The sequence below is a fragment of the Mesoplodon densirostris genome, chromosome 18 (assembly GCF_025265405.1).
Source record: "Mesoplodon densirostris isolate mMesDen1 chromosome 18, mMesDen1 primary haplotype, whole genome shotgun sequence".
NCBI lineage: Eukaryota > Metazoa > Chordata > Mammalia > Artiodactyla > Ziphiidae > Mesoplodon > Mesoplodon densirostris.
This window is the reverse complement of record NC_082678.1, coordinates 4,728,837-4,750,959: the sequence shown is the minus strand read 5'-3', so window position 1 is coordinate 4,750,959 and position 22,123 is coordinate 4,728,837. Positions and strand designations below refer to the sequence as shown.

Sequence of the window (22,123 nt, the reverse complement as noted above, 5' to 3'; positions counted from 1 at the left end):
TGAAGCAAGAGAGGGTAATGAGGGCAGATATCAGACAAAAGCAACCTTTTATTCACTCTCCCGGTAATTGGCAGCCCCTGGAGTGCAGAATAAATCACCAAAGACATTAGTGTATGTGTTTGAGCCACTGCGGCTCTAAATCTCTCAGTGCCTCAGTTTCCTCTTGTGTATAGTGTACCTAGTTCTAATATATCCGTCGTCTAGTTGTGAAAATCACGAGTTAACGTTTGCAACTTGCAAAAGAAGGCATTAAGACAAGCTCCTTGATGGCGGGAACGTCTTTGATTTGGCTCACACTGTATTCCAGCGGCCATGGAGCTTTGCATGTAGTAAGCCCTTGAGAAATAGCGAGTGAGTGAATGAATAGTTGCGAAAGTCCAAAAAAGAAAAATCGAATGACAGGCCTTCTCATAGTTATTTCCTCTTGCTCTGGAGCATCCAAGGCAAAAAACCAAGGAGTACATTCCAGGGTCCAAGAAACATTGATCTGAGTTCTGGCTCCAACTCCTTGCTTCGCTCCAGCTGATAATCCTGTATCTATCATCTGAACTTTTCCTGGCTGCTAAACAGAGCTGAGAAGGTCAAAAAGAGGAAGGGAAGGGAATTCCCTGGCGGTCCAATGATTAGGACTCCGTGTTTTCACTGCCAAGGGCCCGGGTTCGATCTCTGCTCGGGGGAACTAAGATCCCACAAGTCACGCAGCGTGCCCCCACCCCCCAAAATAAAATTAAAAAGAGGAAGGGATGCAAAATTTATGCCACTTCGTCACAACACAAGTAGTGGCATCGCCATTTTACAGCTGAGGTAGCAGACATTGAAGATCTAGGTCTTTCTGACTACAAACCCATGGCTTCTCTGTCATGCCAGGCTCTCCTGTGCCCAAGGGGAAGATGGGAGCCCTGCTCAGTATTGGCTCTTGGGGCTGGCCATCACTTGTTGCAAAACCCAGAGTGAAAAAGAGGAGTCAGTGTGTTCCACAGTCTCCCCTCCAGCAGAACATAGCAGGTTGCCTTATTTTATTTATTTATTTATTTTTTTTTTGTGGTATGTGTGGGCCTCTCACTGTTGTGGCCTCTCCCGTTGCGGAGCACAGGCTCTGGACGCGCAGGCTCAGCGGCCATGGCTCACGGGCCTAGCCGCTCCATGGCATGTGGGATCTTCCCGGACCGGGGCACGAACCTGTGTCCCCTGCATCGGCAGGCGGACTCTCAACCACTGCACCACCAGGGAAGCCCTTTTTTTTTTTTTTTTTTACTTTTGACCGCACTGGCTTAACGGGATTTTAGTTCCCCAGAACCCAGGCCCTAGGCCCTAGGCAGTGAAAGGGCAGAGTCCTAACCACTGGACTGACAGGGAATTCCCAGGTTGGCTTACTTTAGGGTCTTTGAACCTGCACAAATCTTCTTCATGCTACTTCTCATCTCTCCTCTTTGTGGAGGCCTGGAAGGGGTCAAACAAGGAGGTAACAGTCTCTCCTGTCATGACTGACCCCTGCACAGCACCTTACAGCATCTCCAAACACCCCAGCAATACATCTTTTAATTTCATTTCCCTCTTCTTCCCAGTAATCCCAGGTGACAAAGACACCACAGGACCGGCAAACCCATTTTACAGGAGAGGTGTGCTGATCTGTCCAGGGCCACCACCACAAAGAGCCTGAACCAAGTGGACACTAAGGTCTCTTGCCAGAATCCCCTACTCTTTTTCTCTCCATACATCATGGTGGGTGGGGTTCAGGCCTTGCGTATCTGTCCCCAATTCAAGGATGAAGGGGGAGCAATTCTAGATCAAAAGTCATTAGATCTGGGAGTTTCCTGGTGGCCTAGTGGTTAGGATTCAGAGCTTTCACTGCGGAGGCCCGGGTGTGATCCCTGGTCGGGGAACCGTCCTGCGTGCCGAACAGCGCGGCCCAAATACAAGGAAAAGAAAAAAAAAAGGTCATAGATCTGATTTTTGCCAGTCTCTCCTGTCTCAACTCCACATTTCTTCCTTTTTCCTTTCTTTCGAGGAACACAGACCTCACCCAGGCCCACCCCTGGCCTTTTGGAAGGGCTTGGGGGATATTAGCACTAGGGCAATAGGACTCCTGCGTCCCTAGGATTTCTTGTTGCTGTCTCTGCTGAGACTCCTTTTGGACACCCTCCCCACCGCAGCTTCAGCCTCCAGCCGGCCAGCACCACCATACTGGCGAGGGAGGGGACTTTCCGTTTGGTTCAAGTCGGCCTGGGACCACAGTGGGGAGAAAGGAGTTAAAGCCGGGTCCCAGGATCACCAGGGCCGTGAAGTTCCGGTGGCCCAAGCTGGAGTGGAATGGGGAGACTAGCTAGGAAGAGCGGTTTGGGACGGAAGAGGGGGGCGGTGCCAGCCATGCTAATCCGCACTTCAGCTCCATCCGCGCCTGGCATCCACGGGTATACTGCACCCCCCCACCCCAGCCCGCTCTCAGCCCCTTGGCGGGTTTCTAATCTCCCCCATAGTGGGCCACCCTCACCCTAGGCCAGTCGGAGGCTAGCGCCCGCCGGGAAACACACGCGTCCCTTCCGCCGTCCTCCCATTGTCTGTGCGGAGCCAGCGGAGGGGCTGCGAGGGGCGGGGCCGGGGCCGGAGAAGGGAGGGAGGGACGGAGGGAGGGGCGGGTGGGAGCGGAGGGGGCGGGGGGAGATGTTGAGCCTTCAGGGGCCGAGGAGGCGGCGGCGGCAGCAGAGGAGAGAGCGGGAGGAGGGAGGGAAGGCAGGAAGAGGGCAGCCGAAGGCCGGGCCAGGTGGCTCGACCGGGTGCTGGCTGCGCTGCTCTCGGTTCCGACGGCCTCTCTCATGCGTTGAGGGCGCCCGGCTGGGCCGGACCGGCGGCCGGAGGGGAGGCTCCTCTCCATGGTCCAGAAGACCAGCATGTCCCGGGGCCCTTACCCATCCTCCCAGGAGATCCCCATGGAGGTCTTCGACCCCAGCCCACAGGTGAGGCGTGGTGGCCGGGATCGAGGGAAGGGGGCCGGTCCCGCGGACCTTGTGGGGTCGGATCGAGGGGGGCCGGGGAAAAAGGGGTTATATGCCCGGCGCCCAGGGGAGAGGGCTGTGCGCCCCCCAGCTCTGCCGGTGAATGATTGATGGGCGCTTGGCCGGGAGTTGTGCTGCGGTTTGGCTGAGCGGGGAGGAGGCGGTCGGGCCGCCTGTCACCCTCGCCTCGTCCTCTCCCACGCGTCAGGGTCTCTGCTGCTCGGGTACCGGCTCCAGTGGGTTGAGAGTGTGGGTGCTGGCGGGGGGACCCGGGGATTGAAGGAGGCTAGAGAGCGAGCTCAGGCAAAGGGGGGACGCAGAGCACGCTCAGGGGCGCCGGGCGGGTGTGGGTGGGGCGGGGGCAGCCGAGGCGGTGGTCAGCGGGCGGTGCCAGCAGGCCTTCAGAGCTGCGGACACTGGCCCTCGAGGGTGGGGAAGGGGCCAGCTCCGGGCCAGGCCCCCGTCCCAGCCACTTCAGCTCCACCCCTATATTGGACCACCTCCCCTCCCCCAACAAACACCCACGTTATCCCTCCTCCACCCCATCCCCCCCAGCCCCAGAAAATGCCTCCAAAGTTTGGAAAGTTGAATGGATGCCAACTCACTGTCCTGGAGGGGAAGGAACTGTGTTACCTGGGGGGCGTGGGGATGGGGGTGGTCTGCCGCCCCCCCCACTCACACTTCTCCTGTGCCCCCAGGTTACCCCCGGAAAGGGGTATTCTTGGGTGGTGAGGGTGCCCATGGAGTGACCAGCAAGGTCTGGGGTGGTCGTGCCAGGGGATTTCTCTGGGACGTGTCCTTATCCAACCTGGCAACACCTCAAGGCTAGGATAGCATTAACTCTTTTCTTGCTGTAGCCAGCCTGGAGCAACTGTAACCACCATGATAATGTGGGCACGTGGGGTGTGGGGGTCAGGTCAGACCTAAAAATACCTCCCTTCTCCACCCCAGGCCCCTTGGAGCCTGGGACGCAGCTGACTGGGGCCTTCCTTTCAGCTGTCCCTTGTCCCTCTGGGTGCCACTCCCTTTTCCTTGCCTGGGATAGTGGTGGTGGTCTGAAAGAGTCTGGGGCTCACTGGGGGAACCCTCTTAAGTTCATAGGGATCCTCAGTCCTCGAGGTTGGAGATATGTCTTGCTGGAGAGAAGGTGATGGGAGGGAGGATCCTCAAAGGGTTCCCAGGTGCCCTTCTCTCCCATCCATCCATCCTCTTCCTTGTACTCAGGCCCAAGGAACCAGAGCCTCTAGTCTGGTCATGGCTTACCTAGCTTCTTTGGCAAAGAAACTCTAGGATGGAGGCTGGGGGCAGGGGCTTGGAGGGCCTGAACCCTCAATGATTCCCCCCCCACCCCACTCTAGACAGGCTGGGGGCCAATGTGTATATTTGAGTTGGGGAGAGGAAAGAAGTAGCCCCCTTTACAGGAGGCCTGGAAATACCTGAATGGGTGGCTGCGTGAGAGGTCAGGCAGTGTCCACGCCACGGAAGCCAGGACCCCAGCCAGTGGGACTGAGCAATTCTTCTCCGAGGCCCTGTGGGGGGCTGTGTTCTAGACTCATCTCGGGGCAGGGCCAAGGGACATTTAGATTGATGCAGCCTGATGGATATCATGGGGACAGGACGTGGGCATTGGCAGCTGAGGGTTAGAGGGCTTAATCCCTCTTGCCCCCTTGGGGAGAGGTATGATCACGGTGACTGTGAGGACGGGCTGAGAAAAAGTCCTACCAGGCTGGAGGCGGGGTGCTAAATCTGCCCCCATGGGTCAGGGTTGGGGTTAGATGTTTACTTTCCAAATACAGTTCCACGCCCCCTACCCCTCCCTGGGAATCTAGTTTTAGGTCTCCAAGAGCTGAGAGCTGCAACTCCCCTCCCCACTCTGCGAAAAACAAGGCAAGAGTTGGGCATGGGGAAAGCCAAGCTGGGCCTGGGTTGGCGAATCCTCTTCTCTCTGGGGGCCACAGGCACACTCAGCCCCGCTGTGCTCCAGCTGAGGTGCAGAGGGAGGGGGACTTTCCCAGGGGCTCTCTCCGCACCCCCAGCACTGCAGGCAGCCTCTCCCTTCCCCCTGAGGCCTCTGCAGCCTGCCCAGCGTCTCAATTAGCTCTGCTGCCTAATGAGCCTCCAGCTTCTCAGTGCCTCCCCCTTCCCAACCTCTCTGGCTTGGTTTGGGGGTTTCTGTGTGTGCTTCCTAGGGCTCTCTTTCACTGTCCGCCACCCCATGGCTGTGGTCTGGGTTCTCCCTCCCGCTCGGGCTGTACCATCTCAGGAAGAAGATAGAGGGGCGGGCTGTTGAGATCAGGGAATGATATTTCCAAGGCTTGGCTGTGGTTCTGGGCCTGATGGGATGAGGGTTGGGAAAGGGCCTTTTTGATTCTACTCTTGTCCCTTCCTGGCTTCTCCAGGGCAAATACAGCAAGAGGAAAGGGCGGTTCAAAAGGTCGGATGGGAGCACATCCTCGGATACAACATCCAACAGCTTTGTCCGCCAGGTAATGGGTAGGCTGGGCTGAGAGGAGGGAGGTGGCTGGTTGGTGGAGACCAGGATTGGTGAGCTGGGTGAGGCTTTCTCCAGGCACCCTCCCCCGTGTCATTTGTCACCTGCCTACAGCCACCCCACCCCCTTGCACCCCATGACCTTGACCTCCTCTGCATATACTGTCAGCTGTACCCACTCCCTCAGCCCCCACCCAATCCCTCCCCCAGCACCAGACACCAGCCCCCGCTGCCTGCCTGCCTGCGTCATCTCATTCAGGGACAGCCTGGCCTGCCTCCTTCTAGCTGGCTTCAGGCTGTCACCCACTCCCCCTGCCGGCTGTCTCCTTCCATGTCCTCCCCCAGAATCTGTGACAGCATGGGGTAGAGGCAGGTCCTAAGAAATGAGGAGCCAGGACATTTGGGTCCCTGGAGCCCTGATGAGGTATGGGTCAGGGAAACGCCTTCCTCACATCCAGATGTGACTGTTCTTTTTGTGTGTGTGGGTGTGACTGTTCTTTAATACGCAGAGAGAGAAAGTGTGTTGAGGGAGTGGAGGAGAGGCAGGAGGAAGTTGATATTAGAGAGGACTTTAGCCCAGCATCCCTGAATGAAGGCGGGTAGTGTAGCTGAATGGCTTTCTGGGGTTTTCTGTTCTCCCATCAGGAAGATGCTGTTCTCACCTCTGTTCTAACTATCAACCCCAGGCCATCTCAGGCTCAGGGAGAAGCAGTGAGAGAGCCATGTAGTTGCTATGACTACAGAGCATCTCAACAAAGCCTGGTACCCAAAAAGGGCAAGAGGGGCTTGGGATCAGACAAGGAAAGGAGTACATTGAAGAAAACATGGGCAGCATCTGAGGGCAGAGGGCGGTGGGGAAGTCAGCCGCCCCCACCCCCACCCCCGGGCCAGGAGAGAGAGGGTGATGCCAGGCAGATCCACGACAGATTGGAGAGAGGCCCTTCTTTTCACTTCTTCCGTCTCCACGACACTTGGCACATGTGAGCCCGGGCCTGACTTGAGAGGGTCAGGAAAAGGGCTCTTCATCCCAGCATCTCCATACAAACACGAAGCCCTTTCTCTGATCTTTCCCTCATCCCCCGTGTTGCAGGACTGGGTCAGGGCCCGGGGCCAGGAAGAATGACACTGTGCTCAGTGGAGCCCCTCTTGACAGAAAAGGGCCTCATTCCTTCAGTGTTTGCCGACCCAGGGGATCAGACCCCAGTCTCCAATCCTTCCTCCTCTTAGCTCCCCAGCTCTGACCCCCTGTAGGTGGCAGGGAGTGGGGGGGCAGTCCTTGCCACATCTCTGAGCTAAATATACCCTAGCAGTTTGCACATGTAGCAACTCTGCTTGTAACCTGAGCCCCCTGGGGGAACGGGCAGTTTGGGCCACCCCCTAGGCCAGCAGGGGCAGGCACTGAGGGCGCCGGGATGGAGGCGCCCAGCCGGACCCTCGTAGTGGTGAGCTGGGGATGGAGAGAAGGTGGGGGGAGGTGGGAGCAGCCCCTCAGGAAAGCTGGTGGGAGGCCTCCACTCCAGCCTGTCTCCTTGCCTCACTGTTTCCTTGTCTCCCGCCATTCTTGGGTGTGTGTGTGCGTGTATGTGTGTATGTGTGTGTGTTGGGGTCAGTGAGTGTCTCTCTGCCACTCCATCTCTGGGTCTGTTCCCCTGGCTCTCCTGGCATCTGTCTTTCTGACTCTGAGTGCTCCCGTCAGGAGGGGTGGAGAGTGGTAGATTAACGGTTTTCACTCTTTCCTTTGCATCTCTTTTCCAGCTTCTTTTAGTACCCACCCCCCACCTTTCCCCTCTCCGCTCTCCCATTTTCATGATTTGATGGGCAGCTGCACTCACTGATGCACCAGGGCGCTCTGGGGGAGGTGGGAATTGGTCTTCTCTCTTTCCCACGTTCCCTCCATACGAAGCTAATGGGCATTCCTGGCCAGGTGACCCTTTCCTGTCTTCAGGAAAGAACCCCCTCACCTCTGCAGTCTTGTTCTTTCTTCAGGTCCCCTCCTGCCCTTTGTAGCAACACCACCGCTGCACGGTCACATAAATCCACACCTCCTGGCTCCTGCCCTCACATGCCCTCAGGGACACAGACACTGAGGGCGTCCCCCCGTTCCGCCCCGTATGCACACACGTGTACCTGTATGCATTCAGTCATACACACCAGGACATACCATAGAACATACCCTTGAAGTTGCACACCCAAGCACACCTGTGAATGAGCATGTTCATTCACGCCCTGGGTCTGGACAGGCTATGCGTGTCTTACACATGTGCCTGCATCACTGAGGGAGTTCCTTGTGCTCTGGGATGGTCGGTGTGATAAAGGCCTGCTTCCTGGCACACCCAGACTTCTGAGCCTGCCTTGACCCTGGCAGCCGGCAGCCCTAGGACTGAGGAAAGGCCTGCTCGTGTCCTTCTCTTAACTTGCCTCTTCTTGCACCACCCCAGGCATCTTGGGTTCTTTTTTGTATCTTATGAGAGCCTGAGGGCTGGGGCTCCCCTGCTTCTGGAAGAGGAGGTAGGATTCTATCTTTCCTCACCCTTGAGCAGAAAATGGCACATTTTTGTGTGGCCCTAGCCCATGGAGCAGGCTGCCCATGGCCGCCAGTGCCGAGAGCTCCGGCCTAAGCTGGTGGCTACAGCCCCTGGAAGGACTCACTGGGCCTGTACCGAGTCTGTCTCAGCCGGTGCTGGGGGCAGGGGAGGGAAGGAGGAGCAGGGAGTGGAGACTGTCCCTTGGCACTCCACCCCTGCGCTGTGCCCCTATCAGGTTCCCACCCCTCCCTGGGCCCCGAGCAGCTGTCCTTGGACCTGCCGTAATCCCCTGCTCGCTGCCGTCGCCCTTCCTAGGGCCACACGCTTTCCAGGGGCCTGCAGACCTCGTTCTCCGGCTCTTCCCATCTAGTACCACCTCCTCCTAGCCCTTGTGGTATCATGCTGGGCTGGCTGGGGCTTGAGGCATCCACGACGGGTGCCTTCCGAGGCCCAGGAGCTGGGGCGGCCGCGTTGGCCCTGAGCTGGCCCTGTCTGTTTTCAGGGATCAGCAGAGTCCTATACCAGCCGTCCGTCAGACTCCGATGTGTCTCTGGAGGAGGACCGGGAAGCCTTAAGGAAGGAGGCGGAACGCCAGGCATTAGCCCAGCTCGAGAAAGCCAAGGTGAGAACGACGGGAAGGGCCGTGCTGGCATCATGTCCCTTACCCCAGGCCTCAGAGACAGCCTGGACAGACCCAGGGGCAGGTCTTGGCCCAGCCACTTCCTAGCTCATGTACCCCTCTGATGTGCCTCTGCTTTTCACCTGTAAAGTGTAAGCTATAATACCTGCCTCCTTATAAAGTACAATAAGTGCCTAATTTCGACACATAATAGGAGCTAAACATTTCCACTCATTTCTGGAGTCAAATTTTCTGGGCTCTTCTTAGCTGTGTGATCTTAGGCAAGTCACTTAACCTTTCTGAACTTTAGTCTTCTCATTCATTAAGATGAATATGGTGGGAGTTCCCCCGCAGTCCAGTGGTCAGGACTCAGCAGCACTTTCACTGCCGTGGCCCCAGGTTCAATCCCTGGTCGTTGGGGACCTATGATCCCACGAGCCACGTGGCACAGCAAAAGAAAAGAAAAGAAAAGAAGAAAACCCATAAAATGAATATGGTAATAGTACTTAACTTCATAGGGTTTTTGTAATGAATAAATGAGATAATGGGTGTGAAACATGTAACACAGTACCTGTTACACTACACGGTACCTGCTGCCATTATTATGACTATTATTTGTTCTTATTGTTGTTGTCACTATTATTATTATGCCTTCTTGGTGTTATTCTAGGCTCTCCCACCACCCATACTTAGCATTCCCTGATGCCCCCCTCCACCCTGAGAGGACTGAGTTCTATGATTTGCTTTTGTGTGTGTGTGTGTGAAATTTAATATATGCAGTCAAAAATTGCATAAGCCATTCAGTATATGTTTTTATTAAAAAAAATTTTTTTTGAAGTATAGTTGATTTACAATGTTGTGTTAGTTTCAGGTGTACAGCAAAGTGATTCAGTTATACATATATGTGTATATTCTTTTTCGGATTCTTTTTCATTATAGGTTATTACAAGATTTTGAATATAGTTCCCTGTGCTATACAGTAGGTCCTTGTTGTTTATCTATCTTATGTATAGTAGAGTGTACAGTATATGTTTTAATGAACAGTTTACAAAACAAACCTCTCCCTAATCACCACCGCAGTCAGGAAGTTGTACATCCCATTGTGATTTAACCCTCTGGTTGTCATCTTCCTCTAGACCAAGCCAGTGGCATTCGCTGTGCGGACAAATGTCGGCTACAACCCATCTCTAGGGGATGAGGTGCCTGTTCAGGGAGTGGCCATCACCTTCGAGCCCAAGGACTTCCTGCACATCAAAGAGGTAGGGAGGATGTGTTGGCATCTGGAGGGAGGGCAGGGTAGTGGGTGCCAGGAGAGGGGCTGTCAGACCTCTAGTGGAAAAAGACTTCTGAGCCAAGCAGAGCTGGGCTAAATCTGCTGTGTGACCTTAGGCAAATCTTTCCATCTCTCTGAGCTGCGCATTTTTCATTGGTAAAATGGGACGGTAATGCCTAGGTCACAAGGTGGTTGGGAGGGTTTGTGATGAGGCCTGTCAGTGGGGTGGCAGTGTGCCAGGCACATGGAGGTGTCAGCATTTACTTCTCTCCCCGCCTTTCCAGGGTAGAGCTGGCACATGGGGGGAGGAAGGACTCTCAGAACAGGGATGTGCTCGGGGGTGTGGGTGGTCCATGGCACAAGAGGATGCTGGTTCCGGAGAGTCCTGAGAATTGGGGGCTGTAATCCGAGGCTGGTGCCAGGGCTGTTTGAGGGTGCCGCCCCCTGGGCGGGGTAGGCACGTCTGGGGGTGGTGTCCCCCGGAGCTGGCTGCTGGCTTGTACCTCTAATCTCCCTCTTGGTCTCCCCGACCCCACCTGCCGTTGTCGTTTGCAGAAATACAATAATGACTGGTGGATTGGGCGACTGGTGAAGGAGGGCTGCGAGGTCGGCTTCATCCCCAGCCCCGTCAAACTGGACAGCCTGCGCCTGCTGCAGGAACAGAAGCTGCGCCAGAATCGCCTCAGCTCCAGGTGCTTGGCTGGGGCCAGGGCACCTCCGGGAGAGGCCGGCCAGCCAGCCAGGAGTAGGCCCTGAGGGTTGACGCATTGCCCTGAGGACACAAAACTGTCTGTGGCATCACCAGTGGGGCTGGCAAAGGAGGGTGGGGTGCGGGGGGCAGCCTGTGAGAGAACAGATCCCCCACCCTCACGCCCACCTCCTTTGCTCACGGCTCCATTTGCCTTTCTGCCCACACAGCAAATCAGGTGACAACTCGAGCTCCAGTCTGGGAGACGTGGTGACTGGCACCCGCCGCCCCACGCCCCCTGCCAGTGGTAAGAGCTGCCGCCACCCCACGGGGTCGGGTGGAGCTCCTGGGCGGGGTGGTCTCCCCACTGCCTGTCCCCTCCTTTCCCTGCAGTTGGGGGTACCCCAATCCTGAGTCCTCCAGACACCTCCGGTGGTTCCCCCTCCAGGAAGAGCAGGACACCCCACAAGCTGGGCCTGTCCGTCAGCGCCCATTCTGTCATGTCTCTACTCTCCCATTTCTTTGGTAGCTCCATCTCTCTGCCTGACTGCCCTGCCCCCTACCCCCCCATTCATTTCTCCCAGCCCTGTTCCATTCACCTCTTCTTTCTTTTTTCCCCATCCCATCCCTGCGTTGTGTACTTGTGTCTCCATGTCCCTCTCACTCCTCCCCACCTCGCCTCCTTCCTCCCTCATCCCGACTCTCCGGTCCAGGTAATGAAATGACTAACTTAGCCTTTGAACTAGACCCCCTGGAGTTAGAGGATGAGGAGGCGGAGCTCGGTGAGCATAGTGGCTCTGCCAAGACTAGCCTTAGCGGTGTCACCACCCCGCCACCCCACGGCACGCGCATCCCCTTCTTCAAGAAGGTAATCCTCGCTGGGTTCTTGCGACAGGGGAGGTCAGAGCCCAGCGCTTTGGCGCGGGAGGGGGGCTGGAATGGATTCCGATGTGGTATCAGCCTGATTCTGTGGGAATCAGGAGGAGGGAAGGGTAGGATGGCACCGAGAATGGGCACGTCTGTCTCCACGCACAAGGCCACCCTGGCCCACTTCTCTGGAAGGGATGGTTCTTGCGGTGGAAGCACCCTTTCTCTTGGAAGGCCGCCCCCGCCCCTCAACTGAAAGCAGGGTCTGGGTAATGAGACCTGACCTTTCCCCCTCACTGCCAGTGGGATAGGCCGTGTTTGCCCCCACTCCCACGTGTGAAGGGGAAAGTGGAATGGTGACCTTCTTGGCCCTTTTCGGACTCCACGGGGCTACGGTGGGCACACGGGGATCTCCTGGCTGCAGAGCAGGACAGTTAGCGTACCCTTAAAATGGGCGGTGTGGCCTGCACTGGGGCCAGGAGATGGGCACCACATTAGAGGCTGTCCCTCTTCCCAGCTCTTTTCCAAGACCCAGAAAGGGGGTACAGGGTGTCTGAATATTCCCAAGTTCACTGGACTGGCCGTCAGTCCTGCTCCCAGCCCCGATCCAGGGCCACGTCTGGCTCCCCCTTGGCACGGGGTCCCATCCCCTGTCTCTGGCTCTGTCTGTCTGTCACTAACACGCATGCCTTGTTATCTCTCCTCGTCTGCCCGCTCTCCCTCCCTCTCTTGTCCCGGCTCCTCCCTCGCCCTCTGCCCCTGCCTGGGTACCTTCCCCTTTCTCCTCCCCCGCCCTCCTCTTGGCAATCTCTGGACCCAGCCAAACAGAAGCAGAAGTTGGTGAGTATCACAGCTTTCTGTGTCCCCCTCCCCACCCCCTGGGATGAGCTAGGGGGACCTTCTAACACCCATTCCCATATCTGCCCCCCTTTTCCCCAACCCTTCCTGGTTCTCCCTCGCCATACCTCCCCACCCCCACCCCGATCCCCACATCTGGACTTTGGGACCAGGGGGAGGAAAGGATGCATGGGGGAGCCTGGAGGTGGGGGAAGAGGGGCTAATGCCATCTCCACTCTGGGGTTTCCCCTCCCTGCTTCCCCCCCCAGACAGAGCATGTGCCCCCCTATGACGTGGTACCTTCCATGAGGCCCATCATCCTGGTGGGACCGTCGCTCAAGGGCTATGAGGTAGGAGCCCCTAGAGGCGAGTGGACCCAGAGGGGCCCAGACCTCCAGAAAGACTCCATAGAAAGGTCTTCAGACCCCGGAGAGATCCCCCAGCAGGGCCCTCCCAGGGTTTCTTCCCCAGAGGACTATGTACCTTCAGAGACACCCCCCTCCATGGGGGACCCAACCCCCAGGGAGACCCCAGAAGGGTCTCGTCCTCTCAAAAGAACCCCAGAAGAGTCCTCCCAGAGATCCCACCTTAAAGGATCTTTGCAATCAGAAACCCCAGTGGAGGCCCCTCAGACTCAAAAGGACTGCCCCCTCCCCTCAACAGGGACTTACTCATCTCAGGGATTTAAGAAGAAAATGGAATGTCAGGGGGCAGATACCTAGCAGTCCACCCTCCCTGAGGGGCTTTAAACACCTGACTTCTCCTCCCCCCACCCCCCACCCCCAACCTCAGGTTACAGACATGATGCAGAAAGCTTTATTTGACTTCTTGAAGCATCGGTTTGATGGCAGGTAAGACCCTGGGAGCTGGCTCTCCACTCCCACCATGGTTCTCTGCTGCTGGGGATGGGCAGGATGGCTTGAATGACAATCCTGGAACTCTTGGACTGAGGGATAAGAGGCTGTCCTGGAGACTGGGGAGTAGGCAGGGCATTCTAGGCCACCCTGACCCCTGGCTCCTCTTGTCCCATCCCCCAGGATCTCCATCACTCGTGTGACAGCGGACATTTCCCTGGCTAAGCGCTCGGTCCTCAACAACCCCAGCAAACACATCATCATCGAGCGTTCAAACACACGCTCCAGCCTGGGTGAGCCCACCCTTAACTGCACCCCCACCCCTGCTCTGGGGCCAGATGTGGGAGGGGGGAGGGGGGCATCTCCAGAAATGCTCTCTTTGCCCACGGCCTCCTGGGAGGCCCCCTTACATTTCCCCCTGCCCCATGACTCCATTTCCCCAGCTGAGGTTCAGAGCGAGATCGAGCGCATCTTCGAGCTAGCCCGGACCCTTCAGTTGGTTGCTCTGGATGCCGACACCATCAACCACCCAGCCCAGCTCTCCAAGACCTCACTGGCCCCCATCATTGTTTACATCAAGATCACCTCTCCCAAGGTGGGTGCAGGCATCTGACCCTGTTGGAGACAGGAGTGCTCTGGTTGGGCTGCCTGTGTTTAAACCCCAGGTACTGCTTACTAGTTGTGTGACGTAATCTCCTCGAGCCCAGATTCCCTGCTCTGTCGAACTCCATTGTCTGGATATTGTGAAGATTCACAATAATGTGAATACTTAGCACTTAGCAAAGGGTCTGGTATAATATACCTGACCATGTTTTTTTAAAAAAGCATTTATTTATTTATTTATTTATTTATTTATTTATTTATGGCTGCGTTGGGTCTTCGTTGCTGCGCCTGGGCTTTCTCTAGTTGTGGTGATCGGGGGCTACTCTTCGTTGCGTTGCATGGGCTTCTCATTGCAGTGGCTTCTCTTGTTGCGGAGCACGGGCTCTAGGTGCACGGGCTTCAGTAGTTGTGGCACGTGGGCTCAGTAGTTGTGGCTCGCGGGCTCTAGAGCACAGGCTCAGTAGTTGTGGTGCACGGGCTTAGTTGCTCCGCGGCATGTGGGAGCTTCCCAGACCAGGGATAGAACCCATGTCCCCTGCATTGGCAGGCGGACTCTTAACCACCGCGCCACCAGGGAAGTCCCCCTTGTCATGTATTAACTATTTTAAATATTATTACTAGGGTCATGCAGGCCAGTCCCCTGTCTCTACTTTGTTGACTTCTCCTCTTGAGTCCAGAAAACAGAAAGAATTCTGTGCTTTCTGTCCCAGTGTCATGCAGCTACTTGGCTGCTGGGAAAAGACCTTTCCTGTCTTTCGATTTCAGCCCTTTTTGCTGCACCGCCTTCATGTAGGCCTCGATAGAGATGAAATTGGTAGGAAGGCTGATTTACTTCCTGGTCATACAGCGGCTCTGTTAGTTTTCCCTCCTAGACATTAGTAGGGGTTTCAGAAACATGGAAGGTGAGCTTAGGTGAAGGATTTGAAATGAGAAGACAGCATGGGGTTCAAATCCGAGCTCTGATTGGCTTATTTTTATTTAATTAATTAAATGTTGGTTTTGGTTTTTTGGGTTGTATTTTATTGAGTTTGTGATCTTGGGGGGATTATTTAGCCTTTGCACCTCAATTTCTTTTTTTTTTTTTTTTGCGGTACGCGGGCCTCTCACTGCTGTGGCCTCTCCCGTTGCGGAGCACAGGCTCCGGACGCGCAGGCTCAGCGGCCATGGCTCACGGGCCCAGCCGCTCCGCGGCATGTGGAATCTTCCCGGACCGGGGCACGAACCCGCGTCCCCTGCATCGGCAGGCGGACTCTCAACCACTGCGCCACCAGGGAAGCCCCTGCACCTCAATTTCTTTACCTACAAAATGGGAATTATAATCATTCTCATATGTCATTGAGAGGGTTGGAGGTAATGATGTAAAGAGCCCAGAGTTCTGTCTGTCTGATGAAGGCACCCAGAGGTGGTAACTGTTAACATCTCCCGCTAGCACCCAGTTTCCTTTTTTTCTTTTTTTTTTTAATATTTATTTATTTGGCTGCCCTGGATCTTAGTTGTGGCACGCGGAATCGTCATTGCCACCTGCGGGATCTTCGTTGCAGCACACGGGATCTTTTAGTTGCGGCATGCAGGATCTAGTTCCCCGACCAGGGATCAAACCCTGGTCCCCTGTGTTGAGAGTCTTAACCACTGGACCACCAGGGAAGTCCCTGAGCACCCAGTTTCTTAATCTTTCTGAGTCCTAAGTTTCTAATGAGCATAAAGAGGGTGATGGGATTTAAGTACTACCTGGGGTGGTTGAAAGGCTCAAATGAGACAATAGCTGCAAAGGCACTTGGTGAACCAGACAGTTAACAGACGCTTCCATTGCCCCCACTGAGCCCTGATCGAGGCTAAGGGTGGGGACTCCGGAGTCAGCCTGCCTGAGTTTAGGTACCAGGGCTACTGCTTACCGGCTCTGTGCTCCTTCGGCAAGTCCCCTAACTTCTCTAGGTTTCAGTTTCCTCATCTGCAAAATAGGAATCCTCAAGTGGTGCTTGGGAAGATTAAATAAACAAATTAACCACGCAAAGTGCCTGGTACCTACTAAGCACCGTATCGATTCTTTTTTTTTTTTTTTTAGATTTTTACCTTGAAATAATTTCAAACTTACGGAAGAGTTGTAAGAATAGTAGGACTATCTTTGAACACCCTTCACTCAGATTCACTACTTTTTTAACAGCTTTATTGAAGTAAAATTCACATGCCATTCAATTCAGCCATTTAAAGTATACCATTTAATTTTTTTCAGACTCATTAATTTTGAACATTTTGCCACTACTTTATGTATGTATGTATTATGTATATGTGTGCTTATATATGTGTATCTTTTCTCCTGAACTATTTGAGAGTAAGTTGTAGATATTGTATGCCTTTATCCCTAAATATTTCAACATGTATTTCTTAAGAACAAGGATATTAACTTACATAACTACACTACAATTGTCAAATTTAAGAAATCTTATCTAAAATACTGTCCATCTTCAGTTTTCACCAGCTGTCCCAATAATGCCCCTTAGAGCAATTTCCCCTTCATGATCCAGGATCATGTGTTGCATTTAGTTGTTATATCTCTTTATAGTCTTTAAGCTGAAAATTTTCCTCAGCCTTTCTTGGATTTTCATGACACTGACTTTTTTTTGTTTTCTTTGCGGTACGCGGGCCTCTCACTGCTGTGGCCTCTCCCGTTGCGGAGCACAGGCTCCGGACGTGCAGGCTCAGCGGCCATGGCTCACGGGCCCAGCCGCTCCGCGACACATGGGATCTTCCCAGACGGGGGCACGAACCCGTGTCCCCCTGCATCGGCAGGCGGACTCTCAACCACTGCGCCACCAGGGAAGCCCGACACTGACATTTTTTAAGAGTACAGATCACTTATTTTGTAGATTGTTCCTCGGTGTGGGTTTGTCTGATGTTTCCCCATGACTAGATTTAGGTTTTACGTTTCAGGTAGGAACATCACCAAAGCGATGTGTCCTTCTGAGTGCGTTGCATCCGGAAGCACAGGATGTCGGTTTGTTGCATCATTGGTGCTGTGAACTTTGATCACTTACTTAAGGTTGTAGCTTTATGTTTAGCTATTATCATCATTATTACTGTTATCACTGAGATGAGAATAATCATAGTGGCTGCATAATGGCATTATTGTCAGGACTAAATGAATTGATTGTGTAAAAAGCACAGAATAGTGCCAGTACATAGCACGTGTCCCTATAAAGGATGGCTACTGCTGTTAACGTGGAGGGGAAGTTGGCCCAGAGAACGAAGCCTATAAAGGTTACAGGGGTTGGGAAGGAGAATCATTGCCCTTCATTACAGCCACTGCTGGAACTTCCCAGGACAGGCTGGCATGAGACCCAGGAGAGAGCCTGAGCACTGTGTAGGATGGACACAGGACTGGTGAGGTCATTTCTGAAGAGGCGGCCAGGGCTGAGAGTCATGGAACATGCCCTGGCCCCGATACTGTCTCTCCACACTGGCTCCGACCAGGACCCGCCTCTCCGACTTGGTGCATTGCAGGGTCCCTCTAGCCCCTCTTCTTTCCCCCCACAAACCAGGTTCTTCAGAGGCTCATCAAGTCTCGAGGGAAGTCTCAGTCCAAACACCTCAATGTGCAAATAGCAGCTTCGGAGAAGCTCGCGCAGTGTCCCCCCGTGAGTGCTCAGACCCAGGGGAAGGTGGGGGGGCGACGTTTGGGTTCTCCATGTGTCCTCTGGCCTGCATCCGAGAGTGACCGGAACGCCTGGGCGGAGTCCAGAGATGCAGGCGGGTTTTCTGGGAAAAGGGTGCTGGATGTTCAAGTCCCAGAAGCACCACTTCTCTGTGGGGAGTTAAGCCCCCTCTCCACGCCTTGGTTGCCTTATATCTAGAATGAGGGAGCTGGAGTATCGGGGTACCAAGACCTCTTGTAGTTCTGCCGGTTTATGTATCTAAGAGCCCTCCTCTTCCTGGACATCCAGAGGTTTCTTTTTAACTTTGTCCTTTAACCCCTTGACTCCACCCACTGCCCCAGGCCACACCCTCACCCCTTGGTCATGCCCAGCTCATCCCAGCCCTGCCCTTAACCCCGCCTCCACAGGAAATGTTTGACATCATCCTGGATGAGAATCAGCTGGAGGATGCCTGCGAGCATTTGGCCGAGTACTTGGAAGCCTATTGGAAGGCCACACACCCGCCCAGCAGCACTCCGCCCAATCCGCTGCTGAACCGCACCATGGCGACTGCAGCCCTTGCCGCCAGCCCTGCCCCTGTCTCCAACCTCCAGGTACAGGTGCTCACCTCACTCAGGAGAAATCTCAGCTTCTGGGGAGGGCTGGAGGCCTCGCAGAGGGCCAGGGCGGTGCCCCAGCAGCAGGAGCACCCCGTGTAGGTGCCCCGCCCACGTCCCCTCCCGCCCAGGGCTCGGAACTGAGGAACTGAGCACGGTGAACGCGGGCAAGGAAGGGAAGAGTTTTATTTTGTAAAAAATGTGGTGAGTGGCAGCTTCTGGTGTCTGTGGTTTTTGATGGGATTGGGGCTGGCTGGTGGGGCCTCCCTGGGCCTGGTCCCATAGGACCATATCTGCTGCCCTGGGGGCCTTGTAGGATACGTGACTAGGAAGAAACAGAGGAAAATCAATATATGTTTGCTGGACTCTACACCCATTTTAGACCCAACAGAGGTCACAGCATTTTAGACGCAACAGACCAAGGGCCCTCAGGCGCAGGGAATCCCACAGAGCAGGGCCGTTCAAACCAGAGAAACTGCCCCCTCCTCCAGAGCCCTAATCTCAGGAGATTTCTCAGTAGGGACCCAAAATGAAGCATCTTCCATGAGTTGAACCTTCCATCCTTCTCCCAGTTAAACAGATTCCAGGAAAGACCCTCCTGTGGGTTCTCCACCCTGCCTTGATCTCCTCCCATGGGAGCCAAGGCCTCTATCTCTGAGGTCAAACCATTAAGTATTGGGTTCCAGATTAGAACCAGAAGAAACCCATGAAATCATTCTAGACCATTGCTTTTCAAATTTGTTTTCAGCACCAGAGCCCATTTGTTCACTGAATCTTAATGTGGAAGCTCAGTCTGTAGACAAGGCATCCTTGCTCTGCTCAGAGGGAGCTAGTGGCCTTGGCCTCCATTCTGCTTCCACGGGGACCCCTGAAGCGCTCTGTGCCCTGTCCACCCACCCCAGATCTCCAGGGAATAGTTTGGAGATTGCTGCTCTAGTCTAATCCCCATCACACCACCACAGAGACACTGGGCCACTGAGACGGGAGTCACTTGCTCAGGGTCACACAGCTTGAAGTAGCAGGGCATGGGGCTAGAACCCAGGTCTCTTTGCACCCCACCCAGCAGCCTCTATGGCCATCTTCATGTGGCATTTGGTGCTGAGGACATTGGGCCATCTCACTGTTGCCAGTGGGGATAGAGACCCATCAGCCTTCCCCAGCCTGCAGCTTTGAGTCTTTGTTGGGGGCAGGGGAGGAATCCTATCAACCTTGGAGACTTTGTCATCTGACTAGGCAATGGGGTGGGGGAAGTGTGGGGTTCCGGAAGCCTGTGATTAGGGGCTGGTTGGGCTGAAGGAGCTGGCTGAAATCCCCCCTTAGTATATTTGGGAAACGGGGGCAATGACTAACCCAATCAACCACTAACAAGTGGCAATACTAATGAGCTGTTAATGATGATTTAGCCCAAGACAGCATTAATGTGTGCCTTGAGGAATTGATGACTAATTGTTCGTGGGCTCTCTACCATGGTTACCAGGAGAGTTCATGCCTTCACCCACCTTAGGAAGGTCTGGTGCCCCCTCTCCTAGTGGAGGAGCAAATGCCTTGAATTCTGTCCTCTGGCTCTCTGGCTGGGCTCCAGAGCCGTTTGCCGGCTGCCCATCCCCTAGGGTCAGCACCCTCCTCTCCTTCAGCCAGGCTGGGTGTCATGGTGCCCTCACTAACCTGCCTTGCTTTGTTGTGTTTCTCTCACTCCTGCCTGATCTGCATGGTGTGTGCCATCTGCCTGCTAACCAGGGACCATACCTTGCTTCCGGGGACCAGTCGCTGGAACGGGCCACCGGGGAGCACGCCAGCGTGCACGAGTACCCGGGGGAGCTGGGCCAGCCCCCAGGCCTTTACCCCAGCAGCCAGCCGCCAGGCCGGGCGGGCACCCTGCGGGCACTGTCCCACCAAGACACGTTTGATGCCGACACCCCTGGCAACCGAAACTCTGCCTACACGGAGCAGGGAGACTCGTGTGTGGACATGGAGACTGACCCCTCCGAGGGGCCAGGGCTTGGAGACCCTGCAGGGGGCAGCACCCCACCAGCCCGACAGGGATCCTGGGAGGATGAGGAAGACTATGAAGAGGAGCTGACCAACAACCGGAACCGCGGCCGGAATAAGGCGCGCTATTGCGCGGAGGGCGGGGGTCCAGTTCTGGGACGCAACAAGAATGAGCTGCAGGGTTGGGGGCGGGGCGTCTACATCCGCTGAGAGGCAGGGGCCACACAGTGGGAGGAAGGGCTCTGAGCCCAGGGGAGGCGGGGGACAGAGGGGCTCACCACTGCGGATGTATCCTGCCTCCAGGGGGCGCTGTCTCCCTCCTTTCAGATGCCTTTGCTCAATGTTTGGGGTTTCTTTGGTGGTAGCATTCCAGCCAGCTCCTGGGGCTCCCTTAAGCCTCAGCGGTAGGTTTTTACCTACATGCTGTGGGTGCATGGGGGGATGACAACCTTCCTGCAGTATCCCCTTCCCCACCTCAGGGGGCTCTCTCCCCTGGCCCAGAGAAAAGGTGCAGTTCCTTAACTCCTTCTACTCCAGGCTCTAAATGAGTGTCCTAAAATGGGGTGGCCCTTTCTTTTTCCAACCTGGAGTATTTGGGAAGGGTAGGGGGGCTTTTCCTGGAGAGGGAGACCACAGACTCTTTCCCATGAGGGCTGTCTTCCCCAAGCCCCAGATCCAGGGTCCTTCACCATGCCCACCCCTCCCCCTAGCTTCCTGGCAGCATTGTCTGGGAGGTGAAAGCTACAGCCTTGGAAGCCCCACCGGGATCTCGTCTTCGGGAGTGGTCTGGGTAGAAGCTGGCAGGCATCAGATGTAGTGCCCTGTGCCCGCCCAGGACCTAGAACCCTGAGGAGGGGGCAACCCGAGATGCTGCTACCCACCCCACCACCTCCATGCCTCAAGGCTTTGCCTACCCCAGGAATGAGCTTTGCCTACAACATCCCTTGCCTGCAGCCATCAGAAGAGGGGGCCCCTCTGCATCTGAGCCCCCCATCCCCTTGTCACCTGGGTGTGGAGCCCATGGAACACTCTGGTCCAGCTCATTTTGAAACCAAAAAACTGCTTCACTTTCACCCTGAGGCCCCAGGGGAGAGGCCCTGTGGGTTGGTGCCCCAAAGGTAATCGTCACCCCAGGGGTTGCCTCAGGACCTCGGATCTCCCCCGGGGGGGCTTGGCTGCTGCTGCTGCTGCTGCTGCTGCTCTGTATCTGCCTCTTGTGATCCCGTCCTTTACCCATGTCCACGCCCCCCAGGAGAGGCCTTGGTACCCCCTCTGCCCTGGATGGTCCCTCAGCCTAGCATCCCGTAGCCCAGCAGCCCTGTCCCCCACCCCCACCAGCACCCAGCTGGGCCAGAGCGCCGATTGTGCCAACGAGGACTGGGCCCTGCCCGGCTGCCCGCCTCAGGGATGGGCGCCTCATGCCTGTCTCGCCACCTCCTGTGCCAATGTCCCACCCGGGGGTGGGGTGCAGCTTCCACTTACTGGTTAGCAGAGACCACTGCCCAACCTTTCCCCTTCCTGTCTGGTGTCCTGTGCCCCCATCTGTCTGTCTGTCCGTCTGTACTCCCCTAGGAGAAGTATTTTGCCACATATAAAACCGCCCTCCTGTCCTTTGCGGCCACCTCCTGAGCCTGCTTCTTTGTTCCCGCCGCAGGGTTGCCAGCCTAGGTGTGTGGGAGCTGCTGACGTGCAGGGAGGGAGAGTGAAGGGGTGGGTGCGGGACTACAGCCGCGGCCAGTCCCGGCTCTGCTCAGCCCCGAGCCCCATGCCTGCCCACTCTGTCTCCCCATAAGTAGAGCCAGGGACAACGGGAAGCTGAGACGGGAAGTGGGGTGCCCCCGGTGTTGTTCAGGGGTCAGATCCAGAGCCACTGGCACCCTGTCTTCGAGGCCGGTGCTTGCTTCTCTGCTCCTGTGGCCTCGGCCGCTCCCCAACTCCCCAGGGAGGGGTGGGCTGAGCGTCCGGCTCTCTCCACCGATGCCTCCACAACTACCCACCCCAGCCCCTGCTAACCAACCTGGTGCGAGGGGGAGAGGCCTGTTTGTGGGGAAGGGCAGAGAATCAGGAACCCCCATCCCCGTCCCAGACTGAGAGAAAGATCGTGACGGTGCCCGTTCCCGCCACCGTCAGCTGGCCGGA

The 22,123-nt window shown here is 55.7% G+C and overlaps 1 protein-coding gene across 4 annotated transcripts; it reads left to right on the top strand.

Moving 5' to 3' along the window:
- Nucleotides 1-2,689: 2,689 nt before the first annotated feature.
- On the top strand, nt 2,690-20,194 carry CACNB1 (calcium voltage-gated channel auxiliary subunit beta 1). 4 transcript variants are annotated; one of them, XM_060080459.1, is made up of 14 exons: nt 2,690-2,954; nt 5,393-5,479; nt 8,511-8,630; nt 9,764-9,886; nt 10,456-10,592; nt 10,819-10,895; nt 12,276-12,295; nt 12,562-12,642; nt 13,085-13,143; nt 13,330-13,439; nt 13,590-13,741; nt 17,286-17,381; nt 17,807-17,992; nt 19,733-20,194. In XM_060080459.1, the coding sequence occupies exons 1-14, from the start codon at nt 2,871-2,873 to the stop codon at nt 20,192-20,194; spliced, it is 1,794 nt and encodes a 597-aa protein (XP_059936442.1). In that variant the 5' UTR covers nt 2,690-2,870. The 4 variants fall into 4 exon arrangements, with proteins under 4 accessions (XP_059936442.1, XP_059936441.1, XP_059936440.1 ...); XM_060080458.1 differs by lacking the exon at nt 12,276-12,295 and adding an exon at nt 11,335-11,456; XM_060080457.1 differs by lacking the exon at nt 12,276-12,295 and adding an exon at nt 11,302-11,456.
- Nucleotides 20,195-22,123: the final 1,929 nt, after the last annotated feature.

What these genes read in the sequence shown, in the direction of transcription:
- CACNB1 (XM_060080457.1), top strand. Translation starts at nt 2,871, where the DNA reads ATGGTCCAGAAGACCAGCATGTCCCGGGGCCCTTACCCATCCTCCCAG. An exon ending in TCTTCGACCCCAGCCCACAG is followed by an intron (nt 2,955 to 5,392) that starts GTGAGGCGTGGT and finishes TGGCTTCTCCAG; the next exon opens with GGCAAATACAGCAAGAGGAA. An exon ending in CCCCTGTCTCCAACCTCCAG is followed by an intron (nt 17,993 to 19,732) that starts GTACAGGTGCTC and finishes CCTGCTAACCAG; the next exon opens with GGACCATACCTTGCTTCCGG.